This window comes from Desarmillaria tabescens, assembly GCF_030435595.1.
Source record: "Desarmillaria tabescens strain CCBAS 213 chromosome Unknown EV420scaffold_202, whole genome shotgun sequence".
Lineage (NCBI taxonomy): Eukaryota > Fungi > Basidiomycota > Agaricomycetes > Agaricales > Physalacriaceae > Desarmillaria > Desarmillaria tabescens.
In genome coordinates this window covers 38,210-52,594 of record NW_026848501.1, presented here as the reverse complement: position 1 = coordinate 52,594, position 14,385 = coordinate 38,210, and the positions used below count along the sequence as shown (strand labels likewise).

The window sequence follows — 14,385 nt, the reverse complement described above, 5'->3', positions numbered from 1 at the left end:
ATGGACATTTACTTATCTTTCACTTACATTCCACTTTCCTGGACTTCCACACATAAATCCATACAAACGTCCCTTCCCTTCTTCCACTGCTTTTTCCCCAATGCTTTATGTTTTCAGTAGCTCCCACTATGAATATGCGTTCATTGCCCTCGTGTGTCACTGTGTAGTCCCAAGCGGAAGATAGATAATGGACTCTACCGCTTCAAAGCGCTTCCAAGACGGCTCTCCGCAAACGCAGTACCAAATCGCCTATAACAACGCCAACGAGCAAGATCATTGGACACCAATGATGCTGGTTATTGTCGGCGCCTTAAGTACAGGCTCATGTCGCTCCACCATCATGAAGAAACCTTGGATAACTTTCCCTCGTCCGGTAGTGGCGACTCACCGGTCCCCGGTCACCACTGATAAAACGTCGTTTTCAGAATCATCTTCATAGACGCACGTTCGTCTTCAGTGGAGTGTACTGGCCAATGGATCACTCCTCGAACATTATCCCGCCAATCCTCTTTTTAACTTGGCTTTTGAAAACACATATTGGCGAACCTGCGGTTACAAATGCATCGCTCGCATTATCTCACCAGCTTCAGTCTCTTCAGGAGAACCGGTGAACTGGATACTTCAGGCCTAAAATGAACCATTGATGTTTTTTTTTTGGACGTGCTAGGCAGGTTGGGAATATCGTCAATAGACCTAGGACATTCCATCGAAGGGTAATGCTACTGATGAATGGGCTCAAGTGCGTCGCGGACAAGGTGGAATAACGGTAGAATAGGAAGTGCATCGAGAGCAGTAGCTGCGGTGCACCCGTGAAGATGACAGTGTGGTTCGTCCTAGGATGCATACTATTACAAAGAGAAGAACATCGAGTCAGAGCATGTCCGAGAAATTTTGTGCAAAAAGAAAATGATGTGAACGAGGTAAGCGCTTGCTAGTTATCGAAACGTGTAGACGGTTGCAAGCGAGAAACTGGAGCAACAGCACGCGTTCGATTCTGTATCTGATTGGGAGTTAATTCCGACTTAGAATTTCCGCCGATCATGGATACATTACTCACACATGAAGTAGATCAAAGGATTGGTGGGGCGTACATCGGCTAGTATTGTATATGATGCTGAGGGTGGGCTTGATGGTGCTGATGCACAGGTTCAGGCGCCGAGACGGGCTGCCAGCCTTGCAGATAGTTTGAATACTGAGCATTAAGCTCTGCTTGATAGTTCTGCTGCACTTGTTGTGCGGCAAATACTTGGGCTTGGCGGTTCTCAACGTACGTCCGTTGGAAGTTACGGATACGATTTCGGCGCCAACAGACGAAGACTAGACTCAGCAGTGTGAGAAGCGCGACTAGAGGATGGGGAATTGAGGATTTTGAAACAGGGTACGTCGAGATGAAGGTACACACATATCCCAACTACCAGACCGATTATTAGGCTTAGGTCAAGTCCGGGAGAGTCGCAGTTGAAGCTAGGTGGGTCCATCAGTAGAGACCAAAAATAAGAAAACATAAATTACACATACCATTCAGCGTTCACAAAAGAACACTGTACGAAGGCAAAGCATAGAAGTAAGAAGGCGCTTCCGCTGAGAGTCGACATTAGTTCAGCTCTGCCACGTCTTTGGGGGACAAAAGACAGCTAGAAATCGCCGATAACTCCATCTTATACACATCTGAAACGATGAACAGCAACCGGAAGGCTAAGATATGCATCTTGATAGTAGACGGTATTAGTACCTCTTTATGAAGGTAACCATCATCCCGCGGCACTGTCAAGTTTTGTCCGGATTGGGTGCAAATAGATGCTTACCAATTGGTCCTTCCTAATTTTGGTCCGACTATCGTGAAGGAGACAAATTTTGGACAAAATCATTTACTTAACGCTGCTATTAGCACACAGCGTGCTATGAAAGCCGTGTGTGTGCCCTAGGCATACAGAAAATATCTAGGGTACTGCATATTCGTCTTACTGGGCTTCAGGCTGGAAATGCCCCATGTGGTGGAACAGGAGCATTTGCCTCTGTTCGATGTAATCCAGGAGAACGGGGACAAACGTGAGTGATTTTCTGTGTTCTGGGTATTGATTTAAGTTTTTGTTCCAGGAAGAGGCCACGTCCTGTCAGTAAATGATGAAAAAGTATACGTTCACTATGTAGGCGCCGATAAACGACTCGACGAATGGCTACCGGGAGATCGAGTTACGCGTGTTTCTGACCCGTCTACAGAGAATCAGACCAAGAAGAGAAAGCGCAGCAACGACGACGATGACGGATCCAGCCGCTCAGATGAACAAACGTCTAACTCTCCTGTCAAGCTGACCGTGACTGAAGAGGAGCTGGACAGCCAGATTCGTGAGAGGATGACAGAGCAGAGGAACTTCGAAAAGGTCGTATTTGGGGACTATGTTATAAGGACATGGTGAGTATGCTTTGGCGCCTATTGTTGATTTACCTACCCATGCGTCCTAGGTATTTCTCTCCCTATGTGACGAACGAGAAACCTGATCCGCCGGGCGACCAGGAGTCTCAACAGGACCCTCCGATAGACCATGCGAGAACTCATATTGTACGGCGGTCGACGCTGCCAACTCAGGGAAGAGCGGTGGATTTTGCTCGTGGCACGGCGAGGGCTACTGGGCTTGAAAAGTCTGTGTTGTATGTTTGTGATATGTGCTTCAAGTACACGACGGATGGTATGACTTGGGAGCTTCATAAGGTGTGTGTCTGCGTACTTGTGTGTAGGGCTTTTTGACTGATGAGGGTGTAGAAGCATTGTACGATGTCGTTTCCACCGGGTCGAAAAGTCTATCAGCGTGGAGCGCATACTATCTGGGAGGTTGACGGTGCTGTTGCGAAGGTACGTGGAGCTCGTATGTGCGTGTCTGATTGCTTACCATAATATGCAGTTGTACTGTCAAAATCTGTCATTATTCGGAAAACTCTTCATCGACACCAAGACCATATTCTTTGATAACGAAAGTTGTACGTGGAATTTTCTACGATCGCGTTCGTAGCTTATAACGGGTACACAGTCATGTTCTACATCCTTACCGAGGGGACATCAGGCGCTGACCATGTTATTGGGTACTTTTCCAAGGTGAGTAGGATGAATGCTCCGTGTGCTATTTCTCATATCCTAGACAAGGAAAAAATCTCATTCGACGACTATAACCTGGCGTGTATCATCACTTTCCCACCCTGGCAACGCAAAGGCTTCGGCATGCTGATGATTGAATTTAGTGGGTGCAGCTTGGTTCTCTGTGACTGTCACTAATTATTTACAGGTTACGAATTGTCTCGTCGTGATGGCAAGATCGGTTCGCCTGAACGACCTCTGTCCGACTTGGGCCTGAGAAGTTATCTAGCGTACTGGGTTGCTACCCTCGTTAGATTTTTCAGGTTCGCCGTTCATTTCTTCGTTCGTTGCATCTGCTCATTATATTTACATTTTCAGACGTCTGTTGACTGTGATGCCCATCGGCTCCACGCAAATTATCACTAAAGGTCATCCCCCAGATCTGCGATCTCCATCTACAGAGGCGTCTGAAGATGGAATTGGGGTCAAGCGGAAAAAGAAGCATATAGGCTGGGATGGAGAGCTTCATGCGAACGGGATGCTCAATTCAGTCGATGGTATAGCGTTTTCCTTACCTCGCGACTTCTCTGACTCTATTTGTAGATGAGCTATTCTCATCCCTTCGGACGTTCGTGACGAAACTGCTCCCCAGTGGAGGAGCAACCACGGACATTACCTTGGAGTGTACTCTGCAGGATATTGCTCAGGCGACTAATCTGCGAGTGGACGATACGGCTTTTGCTATGAATGAGGTGGGGTTGCTGGTTAGGCGACTTCGGCTTGAGGAGGGGGAGAAGGAAGGTCCGAAGGATATGATTGTACTTACGAGGGAGATGGTTGAGAAGGTTGCGGAGGAGAGGAATGTCAAGCAGCCTTGTTTGGATCCTCAGTATCTCTGCCGGTAAGCTTGGTGTATGTTTTTCGTATGTTGTAATAGTTGGAGACTGTATTTTTTCATACAAAGAAAGTATATTAGACCTTGTAGAAGATGAATGTTATTAATTTCTGCCTGAGTTTGTGGTGCCTAACCTCGAGCCGAAAAATTCGTTGAGACAATATTAGTCGGAAAGCATGATACAAAGCATAAGATCGGAACGTTGAACCTCTTAGCCACTTTTCCCACAAAATTCATTTGAACATAAAATAACACAACAAACAAGCAACTCACAAAACAAAAACCAAAAAAAAAATCAGACATCCACATCATGACAAAACGGATGCGAACCCAAAGAAACAAAACTATTCGAAGGAGAAACCAATCGCAAAGTCTGGAAAGACGACATATTCTTCATCCCAATCCCAACCTCTTTGAACAACTCCTCCGGAGGAGGCGGAGTGAGCAAACCAGCATCAGAGTCTGACATCGGCGAGTGCCACGACATCAGCGGGACTTCCAAACTTCCAGAGCCTCGTTCCGCTACGTCTTGTTCACTCATTCTCGTTCCCGTACTGCGCAATAACCCACCGATACCCAGACCAAGCCCAGCATGACAGCTCTTCGGCGCCGTGGAGCATATCGACGCCTTCGACACCGCAGCAGCTGGCAGCGTATACGTAAATCCAATCCCTTCACCGATTTGCTCGATACCAGCAGGGAGATCCAGCGGTTCCTGATAGGTCTTTCGGACTGACATCTGCGAGCGCTTTTTGCGAAGCTTATTCTGCACTGACATAAGTGGAGGAAGGAGAGAAAACCGTTGCGAACTGATGATGGGGAAGGACCGTTGGCGGCGAAGTTTCCGAGAAAGCGATCCAGAGTTCGATTCTTCGTCTAGAGATTGCCAAAAGAGAGCCATGCGTTCTTGAGGACTTGGCGTGTTGGAAGGCGAGACATAGGAACTTTGTGGTCGAGAAACTTGATCTTGGTATGTAACAGTGCTCGTGTCTAAAAGCTTGTCCGTCGAAGGAGAGATACGAAATATAGGCGGAAGCAGATCTTGCACACTATTCCTAGCGTCAAGGCAGAAACCAGATATTGTTGAGCCTGGTCGAGACGAAGACCAAGATGAAAGAGAATCCTGACAGTGAACAGAGGTGCTAGTAGTCGGTGAGCAGGTCTCCGCAAGAGTAGACTGGACCATTTTAGTAGTTGGAGGGACAAAAGGAACTGAGATGACATCAGCACTAGCGCGAAACTAGATGAAACGCTTGCCTCTAAGCTGTTTATCTTGGACCTTACGCCAGTCACTACATCAAAAGAACACGCTATCAGCATGAGCTGGCACAGAGACAAGGTGTACCGTACACGTCGCCGAAATAATCATGCATTTTGATCTCCTGAATAGAAAGACGGAGAGCAGGGTTTCTTTCCAGACACTTGTGGACAGAAGGGTTTAGACAGCCCCACACAGAAACAGACAAAGAACCACCTTGAGGATAAGATCACAAGTCGGTGCCGCAAACAAAGCCGAATCGACCACGACGGGCGCATGAATGGCATCCCTCTCCCTCCCGAATGCATGCTAAGGTAAGGCCATAGATGTCTCAGCGAAGATTGGCGAAAAGGAACAAGAAAGAACCTGTCCAAGCAAGATAAAGTAGAACAACGCTCCGAACCCCCAGCAATCCACCGCAAAATCGTATGACCACCCCAGTAAGAGTTCCGGAGCCCTGTACTCATAGCAGCAATAATGTGATGTAAGATCAGAGTCCTCCCCGAGCATTACCGCATCGTCGAACCCCGTCACCATGATATGGCCCTCAGCGTCGATCACCACATTTTCAGGCCTTAACGCTCGATGGATTATGCCAGCAGAAAGGAGGCTGCTTAGCGCTTCAACCTAAATCATCTTTGGTCAGATCGAGAACAAAAACGGCGATGAGAAAGAGAAGCTAACCAGCTCGCATGCATATAACTGCGCATGATTTGGGTCGAACAGCTTGCGTGAGGAGATGAAGGTCAGCAGGTCACCTGCATACCCGTTATCCTGGAAGCCAGTGAGTACATACATTACCGTCAACGAAGAACGACATACGAGAATCATACACAACGAATCATTATCGGCAAAAGACCAATGCATCTTGACAAGAAAAGGCGCATATAACCTGTTCACAGCCTCCAATATCATGGTATGCCGAGGCGGTGACGCTGCCTGCCGAGTAACGCGCTTGAGAGCGAACACCTTGCCATTACTTCTGCGCCGGCAGATGTTGCTTGGATGCCCGCTGAGGATCTCAAAGTCATTTATGGTCAACGACACCTGATGGAGATGCTTAAAAACGGAACACGAAGTAAATAGCCAGAAGAACGTACCCCCGTCCCATTTCCCGGCTCATCGGCGTCCTCCAGTATAGTAGGAAGGGGGTGGTATTCTTTGGGTGACATGACCATGATCTCCTGTAGCTTATAAGCAAAGAACAATGAAGCGGACGAAAATCGAAGGGCCATACGTCTACTTCTTCATCGTCCCATTCTGGTACGACTGCTTTGATGTCCGTGATACGCTGCGCCCACTGTAAACGAGAGAATCCTATTGAAGGAGGCTTCCGTACCTCAATGTTGTAGCTTGTATCCACCCTGCTCGCAGTGTCGTCGATCCAGCCGCTCGCAGAGAACGATTCCTGCAAGTCGACAGTAAGAACACGCCGGTATAAAGATTCCGACATACAGAAAAGGGCGTGTCGTCATATTCTTCAATATCATGAAGCGATAGAGCAGGCGGTAAGTCGATACTAGGGTGGTGATGTATTGAGCTCTGTTGAATTGAGTTAATGAGAAATCGCCGGTAGCGCAATTGTACATACCCCGCCCCAATGAGTATGTGTCGCATGAAGAACGTTCTGACATCTTGCAGACGGCACAATTGGATCTCTGTGGCTGACTGTTAGGGACTACAAAGGCAGGAGTAATGGAGTATACATTCTGTCCAAGGCGAGGTGTCGCGGCGAGTGTGGAAGTATAAGGCAAGGAAGTGGGGAGGCGGGTCACGGCGGCAAGTTCAACGGACGCGTTCTTTGTTCGTGTTTGCAAGCTGTGCTGCCACCGGAACCGGGGGAAAATTGAAAAAATTTAGGTATGGTCTATTCGTAGAGCAAAAGAAGTGGATTATTCTGGCATCCAAACTGCGACTACATTATTGTAGGCAACAGCATAAAAATGGACGCGTAGTAGTACATTTCTGCAGAGCTTTTCGGTTTTCGTCGTTAGATTCTGGAAGATACCGTCAAGTACAGAAAAATTAGTGAAATAACGAGACTTACAATTTAGTTCATCCAGCACGTTCTTAGCCGCTTTGACAAGGATTTCCCACTCGACCTTATGCAGACGCTCCTCGAACGCTTCCAATGACTCGTCCTTCTCAAAAACAACCTCTCTCACCACCAAAGGCTCTCCCCGGTCGACATCCTTCACGACCCGATGCACCATAGCACCAGAACGATTGATCTCTCCCCTCTTGAATGCCTCGTACGCCCGCTCAATAGCATTCGTACCGTCAAACTCTCCGGGCAGCGCAGGATGAAGATTAATCATCGGGATCGGCGACGATACAGGTCGTTCGCCTTCAACAGACTTGACGCCGTAAACCAAATCCAAGAACCCATCGCCGAATACGTGCATCCAGCCAGCGAGTACGACAAGGTCAGGATTCTCTTTCAGTACGATCTTCCCGACCTCAGCGTCGTAGTCGTCTCGAGTCTTGCCCGGATTGGCCTTGAGATACGGCTGCAGAGCCAGATACGCCGTCCGTATCGGTGGATCAGCCTGTGCAGCTCTCATCAGGCCATACGCCGCCTTACGATTCGACAACACCAGCGATATCTCGACATCCGGTAACGCAGGGGTATTCTGAGCATCAATCAGAGCCTGCAGATTCGTCCCTACCCAAATATTAGTCTGTTGCCCCCCAATGCAAATCTAGGCAATACCTGAGCCGGATATGAGGACCACGATCCGTCTTTTGAGAGCTGTCGGGTCGGCCATGATGAGGAAGATGATAGACAGACATCAAGTACATTTATAGGTAAGGACAAAATTTCAAACCGGATTTGGTTGCTTGCCGCTCCCACCATCACGACTTCCGCTCATCTATACTGGCCTTAATTATCTCGTCTGTACTATAACCGCCGCAATACAGCAATAATTCGGATCTCCAGAAAAAGTAGCTCCGAACATGCAGGTCGATTTTCCTTACGAGATCTCTCTGATAGCCGAACTTCCAGGTCTTTCATCTCTCCTTCAATCCTAGAAATTATTGCTGACTTGACGAGTACAGGACACGAAGACCGCGCCTGGCACATCGCCTGGAACCCCACCAAACCAATCCTAGCATCATGTTCCAGCGACAAAACCGTCCGACTGTATGACTACACAGCTACCAAATTCACATTCCTCACATCAATACCAACGGGACACACCAAGACCGTCCGCGCCATCGCCTGGGCGCCATCCGGCAACACACTCGCAACAGCATCGTTCGACTCGAACGTCGGGATATGGGAGCGGGAAGACGGAGAAGAATGGGAATGCGTGAGTCTGCTAGAAGGACACGAAACAGAATGCAAAAGTATCGGGTACTCCTCTACAGGGACGCTCTTAGCGAGCTGTAGCCGGGACAAATCCGTCTGGGTCTGGGAAGGTACGTACACCCCAACTCAACCCTCATTCCCACATTAACCCTAAGTATCCCCAGTCCAACCCGAATCAGACTTCGAATGCCTAGGCGTCATAATGGAACACTCCCAAGACGTCAAATGCGTAGCATGGCACCCCACCGAAGAGGTCGTTCAAGTTCCTACCCCAACCCATAACTAACGCACTCACCCATGCAGATTCTCGCCTCTGGATCATACGACGACACCATCAAGCTCTACGTGGACGACCCAGAAGATGACTGGTTCTGCTGTACCACGCTTACCGGGCACAAATCGACAGTCTGGGCGTTGGCGTGGTCTCCGAGTGGCCAGTACCTCGCCTCGGGGTCGGATGATAAGACGGTGAGGGTGTGGAAGCGGACGGGGCAGTTTGAGTTCAAGCAGGTGTTGGTCTTGGAGGGACACGAAAGGTCAGTGTATTCTGTATCGTGGGGAAAAGGAATGGAAGCGGGAGCGGGAGCGGGATGGCTTGCTAGTGCTGGTGGTGACGGGGTCATACGCATTTGGGAGATTGATGTGAGTTATTTAAATTCTAAGCCTTGACGAGTTCGAAGCTCACATAGTTTGTCTTATAGGAAAAGTCGGGTGATGGGCTCCTGGAACATAGGATGATTGCAAAGCTGGAATGTGCACACGATGTGTACGATCTGAATGCCATCGTCTGGTGTCCCAGAGCTGGTTTTGAGGATATGCTAGCTACAGCGGGTGATGATGGTGTTTGTAAGGTATGGAGAATTACTCCAAGGTAGACAGAATGTAAATATCTCTTATTTAATGGCACAGGTTACTGTCACATTGATGTCATGCCCTAGTCTGCAAGCTGTTGCCGTTCTGTGTAATATCTGAGACCTCTTGACCGACTATGATGAAGTTTTGTCAGGTATTTATCGTCTTGTCCGACACACAAGGTCGCTATATATTTTGCAGCTCCTCATAAGCATCGCGTCTAGCTCGTCAAGTCCAGAGAAGCTTACATCGGCTGTATTATTTCTTTCCGCTGCAGAATTTCTTGTGGAACGGCCATGCAGCTGCTTGATGTTCTTTATCGCAATAATACGCGTCCTTGCACAAGGAGCATCTCATCATCTCGGCTGGTGCACCACAGTGACCACACCAATGTTCCGTCGCACGTCTATCCCATCTCTCTTTCACTCTCCTTGCAACATCCAAAAGCCACTCATTGACACCAGGATCTTCAGGAGGAAATATATAAAACGAATGCTTCGCATTCTCAGTGTCCGCATATTCCGCGAACTTCTTCAATCGTTCATAGTACTTTTCCTGAGATTCCAAAACAAAAACGCTCTTCCCTCCCAGACCCCTTCCCTCGTCGCCGAATTGCATCGAGGTGAGATCTAGGATGGTGTCCCCGAACCCCAGGACTGCATGGTCCATGACGTCTTCCATTCCGGTGAAATGGCCCGTCCCGGAGGGTAGCACACATGCGTTGGTTGCGAGCTTGGGTCTGTGGAGTTTGAATTCGATGATGTCGCGACTGGAAATGGTGGTGGTGTAGTTTGTACCCGCGGAAGTGCGGATACAAACCCTAGTTTCGAGAGGGTAATAGTCGAAGAAATGCTGTATGAGCGTGACGGATTTGTAGCAAGCGTCGTGGTTACGAGCTTGCCAGTAGATGGTTTCCAGCTCTTTTGGGGAGAGGTGTGCGAGATTAGGGGGTATTGGGGTGGGTAGGATGTTGGTTGGGAGGTCTGGTTCGTTGAGTTTGTTTTTTGGGGGACGGATGGTATCGAATGCAAAAGCGACTTTGGGGGAGTGTCTAGTGGACCAGGCGGTATTCAAGAGTCGGACCGTTTGGAAGCTTTCATTGTCTCTGACTACTTCGCGTAGCTTGGTATGACGATAACGGGGTTCAGAGGACCCGCGTTCATAGTTGAACAAGAGGGCGAGGTCGTAAAGGTCTAGAATTTCTGTGGGTGACATTTGGGGGGTTGAGGGGTTGAAGACTCGGTGGAGATTGAGGTTGCTAACGAACGGGCTCTTAAAGAGTCGCAGTCCCTTCTGGAATACATATCCGATTGAAACTGAGAACAATGGCTTGGTTGCCACTCCGATCCACGGTCCACGTAAAAAGAATGGCTATTCGTGTGAAAATGTTCTAACATACAGGGTCCTAAGAAACCTGGGATATAAGATAGGGTTTTATCAGTACACAACCGCTAAGTCGGAATCCATAGAAGATGCATTACAAGTTACAAGTTACAAGCTACACAAGATACATATCAGTTGTACTATACATGAGAGCGCGCATAGCACGGATTAACGGCCGTCGGTTACTAGACATTTGCTGGCTGTAGGGACTGGCTGCCCGGTCCCCGTATTTGTGGTCTCGGAAGCCACCCCTCTGCCCTTTTCCACTCTGGTACCAGTATTCTCCTCCGACGCGAATCCAGAATGCATCAGGGCCAGGATACCCAAGAGCGTTAGCAAGGACCAACCTATCCAAGCGAAAGCGAGAATCGCCGTCATGATATTGCACTGCTTCCCGTCAAAGGCGCACCAGATTCTAAAAGATAGAAAAAATAAAATTGGCATCGACGGGGGGACAACCTAGGTATTACTTACGGCTGTATACACGGCGCCGACAAGCCAAAACAGCCACAGGATGGCCAGTCCCAACAGCTCAAAAGGAAGGTGCTTGGGATGCCTTCGAGCTGTACTAGCATTGTCTCGAGAGCTCGAAGCACGCTCAGCACTATCATGAACATGCTACATATAAACGTCAGTCAACTGTACCCATTGAAACATATACGATGCAAACGCACGCAAGCGGTACCCAGAGCACAGTGAAGATGGAAGAAACCAGAAGTTCCACGATAATGGGCTCTAGAAGACTGTCTAAGGAGAGATTGACTGACCATACATGAGGGACGTACGATAGCCTACTCCCTGGTTTTTTGTGAAATGGATGCGATACGCCGTGAGGGCAAGCAGGATGACTGCAATGGGCCACTAGTAGATCGTTTGGTAAGCAAGCACTCCGGCAAGTAGAACAGAATACTGACAAGGCGTACAAAGCCACGCGCCTTAGTAGTAGTAGTAGTAGGTGCCTCCCATTTGGTAGTCCGAGTAAAAGTTTCGAAGAGAAAGACGCGATATATGTGTAGAATAGTGCAGAATTTCTTAACCCCACCCTTAAATATGCGCCATGAGGGTCACCCCACAGCGCCTGACCATAGCATGATCTCACTGGTATGTCATCACGAGCAATCTTCAATACAGACAATTCAATGATCATGTCCGCTTACTAGCGCGTATCTATTAGCCGGTCATTATTAGTGTTACCGCGGCTCAGCTTATCTCGGCTTAATGCCGAAGTCGATTTTGAGCCGCCGAGGATAGGAGGGTAGGAGGAACAAGAACACAATTTCTGATGATACCAATAAGTCTCTTCAGTGAATGCGAGCATCAAAATGTCTGTCATTTTGAATGTTGGTGCAGTCAGAATAAACGACTCAAAACTGACTTCGGCGTTAAGCCGAGATAAGCTGAGCCGCGGCAACACTAGTCATTATTCATAACTCCCGTAAGGCCCGCTCTGGGGCAAAGCCTGCTACGTTCGCTCCTCATGAAAGTATCCATTGTCCAAAAACTACCTGTGATCACTTATACACGATTGAACCTAAGAGTTGGAATCAGAGCCGATGCCATTGGTGATTGTGGGTGAATTGAATCAGTTAGTAAGTAGTTATGATCAGGACTTCAAAAACTAACAGTAATAAGGGTGCTGCTCGAAAAAGCCTCGCTCGGTGGCGGCAGATGCCGCCACCAGCTTGCATTTTCTCTCAGAATCGCTGTTTGGAGAGCTGAATGGAAGTTTGGCCGAGCAACTCCATGGAGAGCGTGATAGTAACATGAGTCACAGTAAACAAAGTGACAAACAAAGAAACTGCCACACCGAGAATCTGACTTTAACAGACATTTATGTGTGGCGCGCTGTTCAAATTTACCACACATAGAAAGTCCGATGACATTCGGCTCGGGGAGCTGTCAAAACTCGGCTACCATCCATCCCCTATAAGACCTTCTACTAACATAGCAGGAATAATGATCGGGTATTGAAAGGCTTGCGTATAGAGTGATAAATTGAATGGGTGTCCTTCTGGTGGCCTGCAGAGACCTGTAGCGCAGAAGGGGGCCATGCACCTGAGAGTGGGAACACCGAAAAATGCGCTCCTTTGGTTGTGAGTAGTTTATCGTGGTCCGAACTGCAAATTCTTCAGGGTTTTGGCATGGTCGGCTTCCACATCTGGCTTCTGATTATCCTTTTCGTAGTATCACGTGCAGATTTTATTTAGACTGACTGCGACGGGCGTCTCTTGGTTACGAACCATGCGCATCTCTAATGTCCAGCTTCCTACCGAGCTCGTCGAGTATATCATTCTGGAATTTTGGAACTCTGAGCATCCTTCAGATGAACGGATTAACTTCATGACAGGATGCCCCCTTATCAACAGCGTGTGGAAGGATGTCTTCGCACGCATCACTTCTCGAGACATCCACGTCCCAACCATCGCATATCTGCTCTACCTCAGCTCTATCATCTATCTCGATAATTCTGCAATCTATCCCACCTCTCTCCCCGATTCTACCCATACCATAACCTGTTATGTTGATCTCATTAAATCGACGGAAGACGCCATGAAGGAACCGTATTCAGCGTTCTGCAGCCTGCCCAATTACATCGGCTTTTGCAGGTGCTTTCCTAACCTCGAGCGAATCAATCTTGAGATCAAGTTTCGCATCGGATGGCATCAACACTTTTTGTATCATCACCAGCTCTTCCAAACTCGCGTTTCTATAATCCTCGAGCATGCAAAAGCACAGCTGTGCAGGCTGCCTGTTGACTGGAGTATCGTCGTAGATGATCCACCATATGTTGAAGAAGTCGCTTTGGCTCTCCGAAGATCATGGACCACCATTCTTTCAGAGATTACTTTTGACATGGTGCAATGTGGCCGAAACTTTACGCCGATATGGTTCGCAAGATCAATATATTCTGCGGTAGATGGTTCGGTATATCAACGGGGGGCACGCCATTTTCATAGTCAGATTTTCATCAAAGAATCAAAGGGAGACCTGCGGGATATCAATTATCGCTTCAAGAAGGCCGCCCGAAGATCTTGGAGTGAGATCCCTCTTTTTTTTGCCTTCTGCTACTTTACTGACTACTGCCAAATTAGGTCTGAAAAACATCTTTTCCGGAATCCACAAAGACCTGCAATTCATATTTAACTCAGATACCGTGACTGAAAGTCGCGCTTGGGATTATATTCTGACGCAAAAAAAACTGAACATTTTTCAATGAAGACTACCTTAACGCGGCGTCAGGATTATAGTTTGTGGTTCACTAGTACTCATGCTCGTGGGTCGCTGTCGCTACTATCACCACTGAGTAGTATCTTTGTCTTTCTGCTTCTTCCTGGGCCCGAAATTTTACCTCTTAAAGAATTTATTGTCTCAAGCATTCATAGATATAACCTTCTTTACATGAAATGGTAGCTTTCATGGGGCGGGCACTTTCAGTCTCAGGAAAAGAAAATTTCCTCCTATTAGATGTACACTGGCTATTGACCCCGAGTAAGATTTATATGATGGATGCAACAACAATCAATGCTGAATGCGAGCGCCGATAAATCACCACATTTAGCCTGAAATTCAAGCTCCCGGTCAGTAGTGATGTTGCTACCATTCATATATCCTAT

General features: G+C 47.9%; 9 protein-coding genes across 9 annotated transcripts; 3 read left to right on the top strand and 6 right to left on the bottom strand.

Moving 5' to 3' along the window:
* Positions 1-517: 517 nt before the first annotated feature.
* On the bottom strand, positions 518-994 carry EV420DRAFT_487625 (uncharacterized protein). Its single transcript, XM_060482348.1, has one exon. It carries the CDS (start codon positions 842-844, stop codon positions 596-598), a length of 249 nt encoding a protein of 82 aa, XP_060321627.1. The 5' UTR covers positions 845-994; the 3' UTR covers positions 518-595.
* On the bottom strand, positions 942-1,760 carry EV420DRAFT_487603 (uncharacterized protein). Its single transcript, XM_060482347.1, has 4 exons — positions 1,519-1,760; positions 1,403-1,464; positions 1,058-1,344; positions 942-1,000 (listed from the first exon to the last, which is right to left on the bottom strand). Exons 1-3 carry the CDS (start codon positions 1,593-1,595, stop codon positions 1,097-1,099), a joined length of 387 nt encoding a protein of 128 aa, XP_060321626.1. The 5' UTR covers positions 1,596-1,760; the 3' UTR covers positions 942-1,000; positions 1,058-1,096.
* Positions 1,761-1,817: 57 nt separating this feature from the next.
* Positions 1,818-4,095, top strand: EV420DRAFT_1771267 (acyl-CoA N-acyltransferase). Its single transcript, XM_060481091.1, has 10 exons — positions 1,818-2,049; positions 2,098-2,413; positions 2,464-2,710; positions 2,762-2,851; positions 2,901-2,976; positions 3,027-3,091; positions 3,140-3,233; positions 3,279-3,393; positions 3,449-3,627; positions 3,674-4,095. The coding sequence occupies exons 1-10, from the start codon at positions 1,983-1,985 to the stop codon at positions 3,973-3,975; spliced, it is 1,551 nt and encodes a 516-aa protein (XP_060321625.1). The 5' UTR covers positions 1,818-1,982; the 3' UTR covers positions 3,976-4,095.
* A 165-nt stretch (positions 4,096-4,260) lies between these two features.
* On the bottom strand, positions 4,261-6,580 carry EV420DRAFT_1771266 (kinase-like domain-containing protein; the record flags this gene model as incomplete). Its single annotated transcript, XM_060481090.1, has 10 exons — positions 6,563-6,580; positions 6,461-6,514; positions 6,324-6,407; positions 6,046-6,270; positions 5,908-5,997; positions 5,590-5,850; positions 5,440-5,532; positions 5,316-5,386; positions 5,250-5,257; positions 4,261-5,177 (listed from the first exon to the last, which is right to left on the bottom strand). Exons 3-10 carry the CDS (start codon positions 6,399-6,401, stop codon positions 4,261-4,263), a joined length of 1,743 nt encoding a protein of 580 aa, XP_060321624.1. The 5' UTR covers positions 6,402-6,407; positions 6,461-6,514; positions 6,563-6,580.
* A 508-nt stretch (positions 6,581-7,088) lies between these two features.
* Positions 7,089-8,015, bottom strand: EV420DRAFT_1598380 (phosphoribosylglycinamide formyltransferase). Its single transcript, XM_060474993.1, has 3 exons — positions 7,937-8,015; positions 7,276-7,888; positions 7,089-7,220 (listed from the first exon to the last, which is right to left on the bottom strand). Exons 1-3 carry the CDS (start codon positions 7,989-7,991, stop codon positions 7,214-7,216), a joined length of 675 nt encoding a protein of 224 aa, XP_060321623.1. The 5' UTR covers positions 7,992-8,015; the 3' UTR covers positions 7,089-7,213.
* Positions 8,016-8,043: 28 nt separating this feature from the next.
* Positions 8,044-9,542, top strand: EV420DRAFT_487482 (WD40-repeat-containing domain protein). The gene is made up of 6 exons (XM_060482345.1): positions 8,044-8,230; positions 8,284-8,646; positions 8,701-8,789; positions 8,840-9,178; positions 9,238-9,387; positions 9,446-9,542. Exons 1-6 carry the CDS (start codon positions 8,182-8,184, stop codon positions 9,506-9,508), a joined length of 1,053 nt encoding a protein of 350 aa, XP_060321622.1. The 5' UTR covers positions 8,044-8,181; the 3' UTR covers positions 9,509-9,542.
* On the bottom strand, positions 9,453-10,701 carry EV420DRAFT_487488 (uncharacterized protein). Its single transcript, XM_060482346.1, has 2 exons — positions 9,637-10,701; positions 9,453-9,574 (listed from the first exon to the last, which is right to left on the bottom strand). Exon 1 carries the CDS (start codon positions 10,601-10,603, stop codon positions 9,647-9,649), a length of 957 nt encoding a protein of 318 aa, XP_060321621.1. The 5' UTR covers positions 10,604-10,701; the 3' UTR covers positions 9,453-9,574; positions 9,637-9,646.
* Positions 10,702-10,939: 238 nt separating this feature from the next.
* EV420DRAFT_1654267 (uncharacterized protein) lies at positions 10,940-11,918 on the bottom strand (the record flags this gene model as incomplete). Its single annotated transcript, XM_060478802.1, has 6 exons — positions 10,940-11,186; positions 11,246-11,389; positions 11,446-11,506; positions 11,557-11,632; positions 11,686-11,814; positions 11,871-11,918. The coding sequence occupies 6 exons, from the start codon at positions 11,916-11,918 to the stop codon at positions 10,940-10,942; spliced, it is 705 nt and encodes a 234-aa protein (XP_060321620.1).
* A 1,087-nt stretch (positions 11,919-13,005) lies between these two features.
* Positions 13,006-13,995, top strand: EV420DRAFT_1598370 (uncharacterized protein). The gene is made up of 2 exons (XM_060474992.1): positions 13,006-13,808; positions 13,864-13,995. The coding sequence occupies exons 1-2, from the start codon at positions 13,013-13,015 to the stop codon at positions 13,986-13,988; spliced, it is 921 nt and encodes a 306-aa protein (XP_060321619.1). The 5' UTR covers positions 13,006-13,012; the 3' UTR covers positions 13,989-13,995.
* The last annotated feature ends 390 nt before the right edge of the window (positions 13,996-14,385 follow it).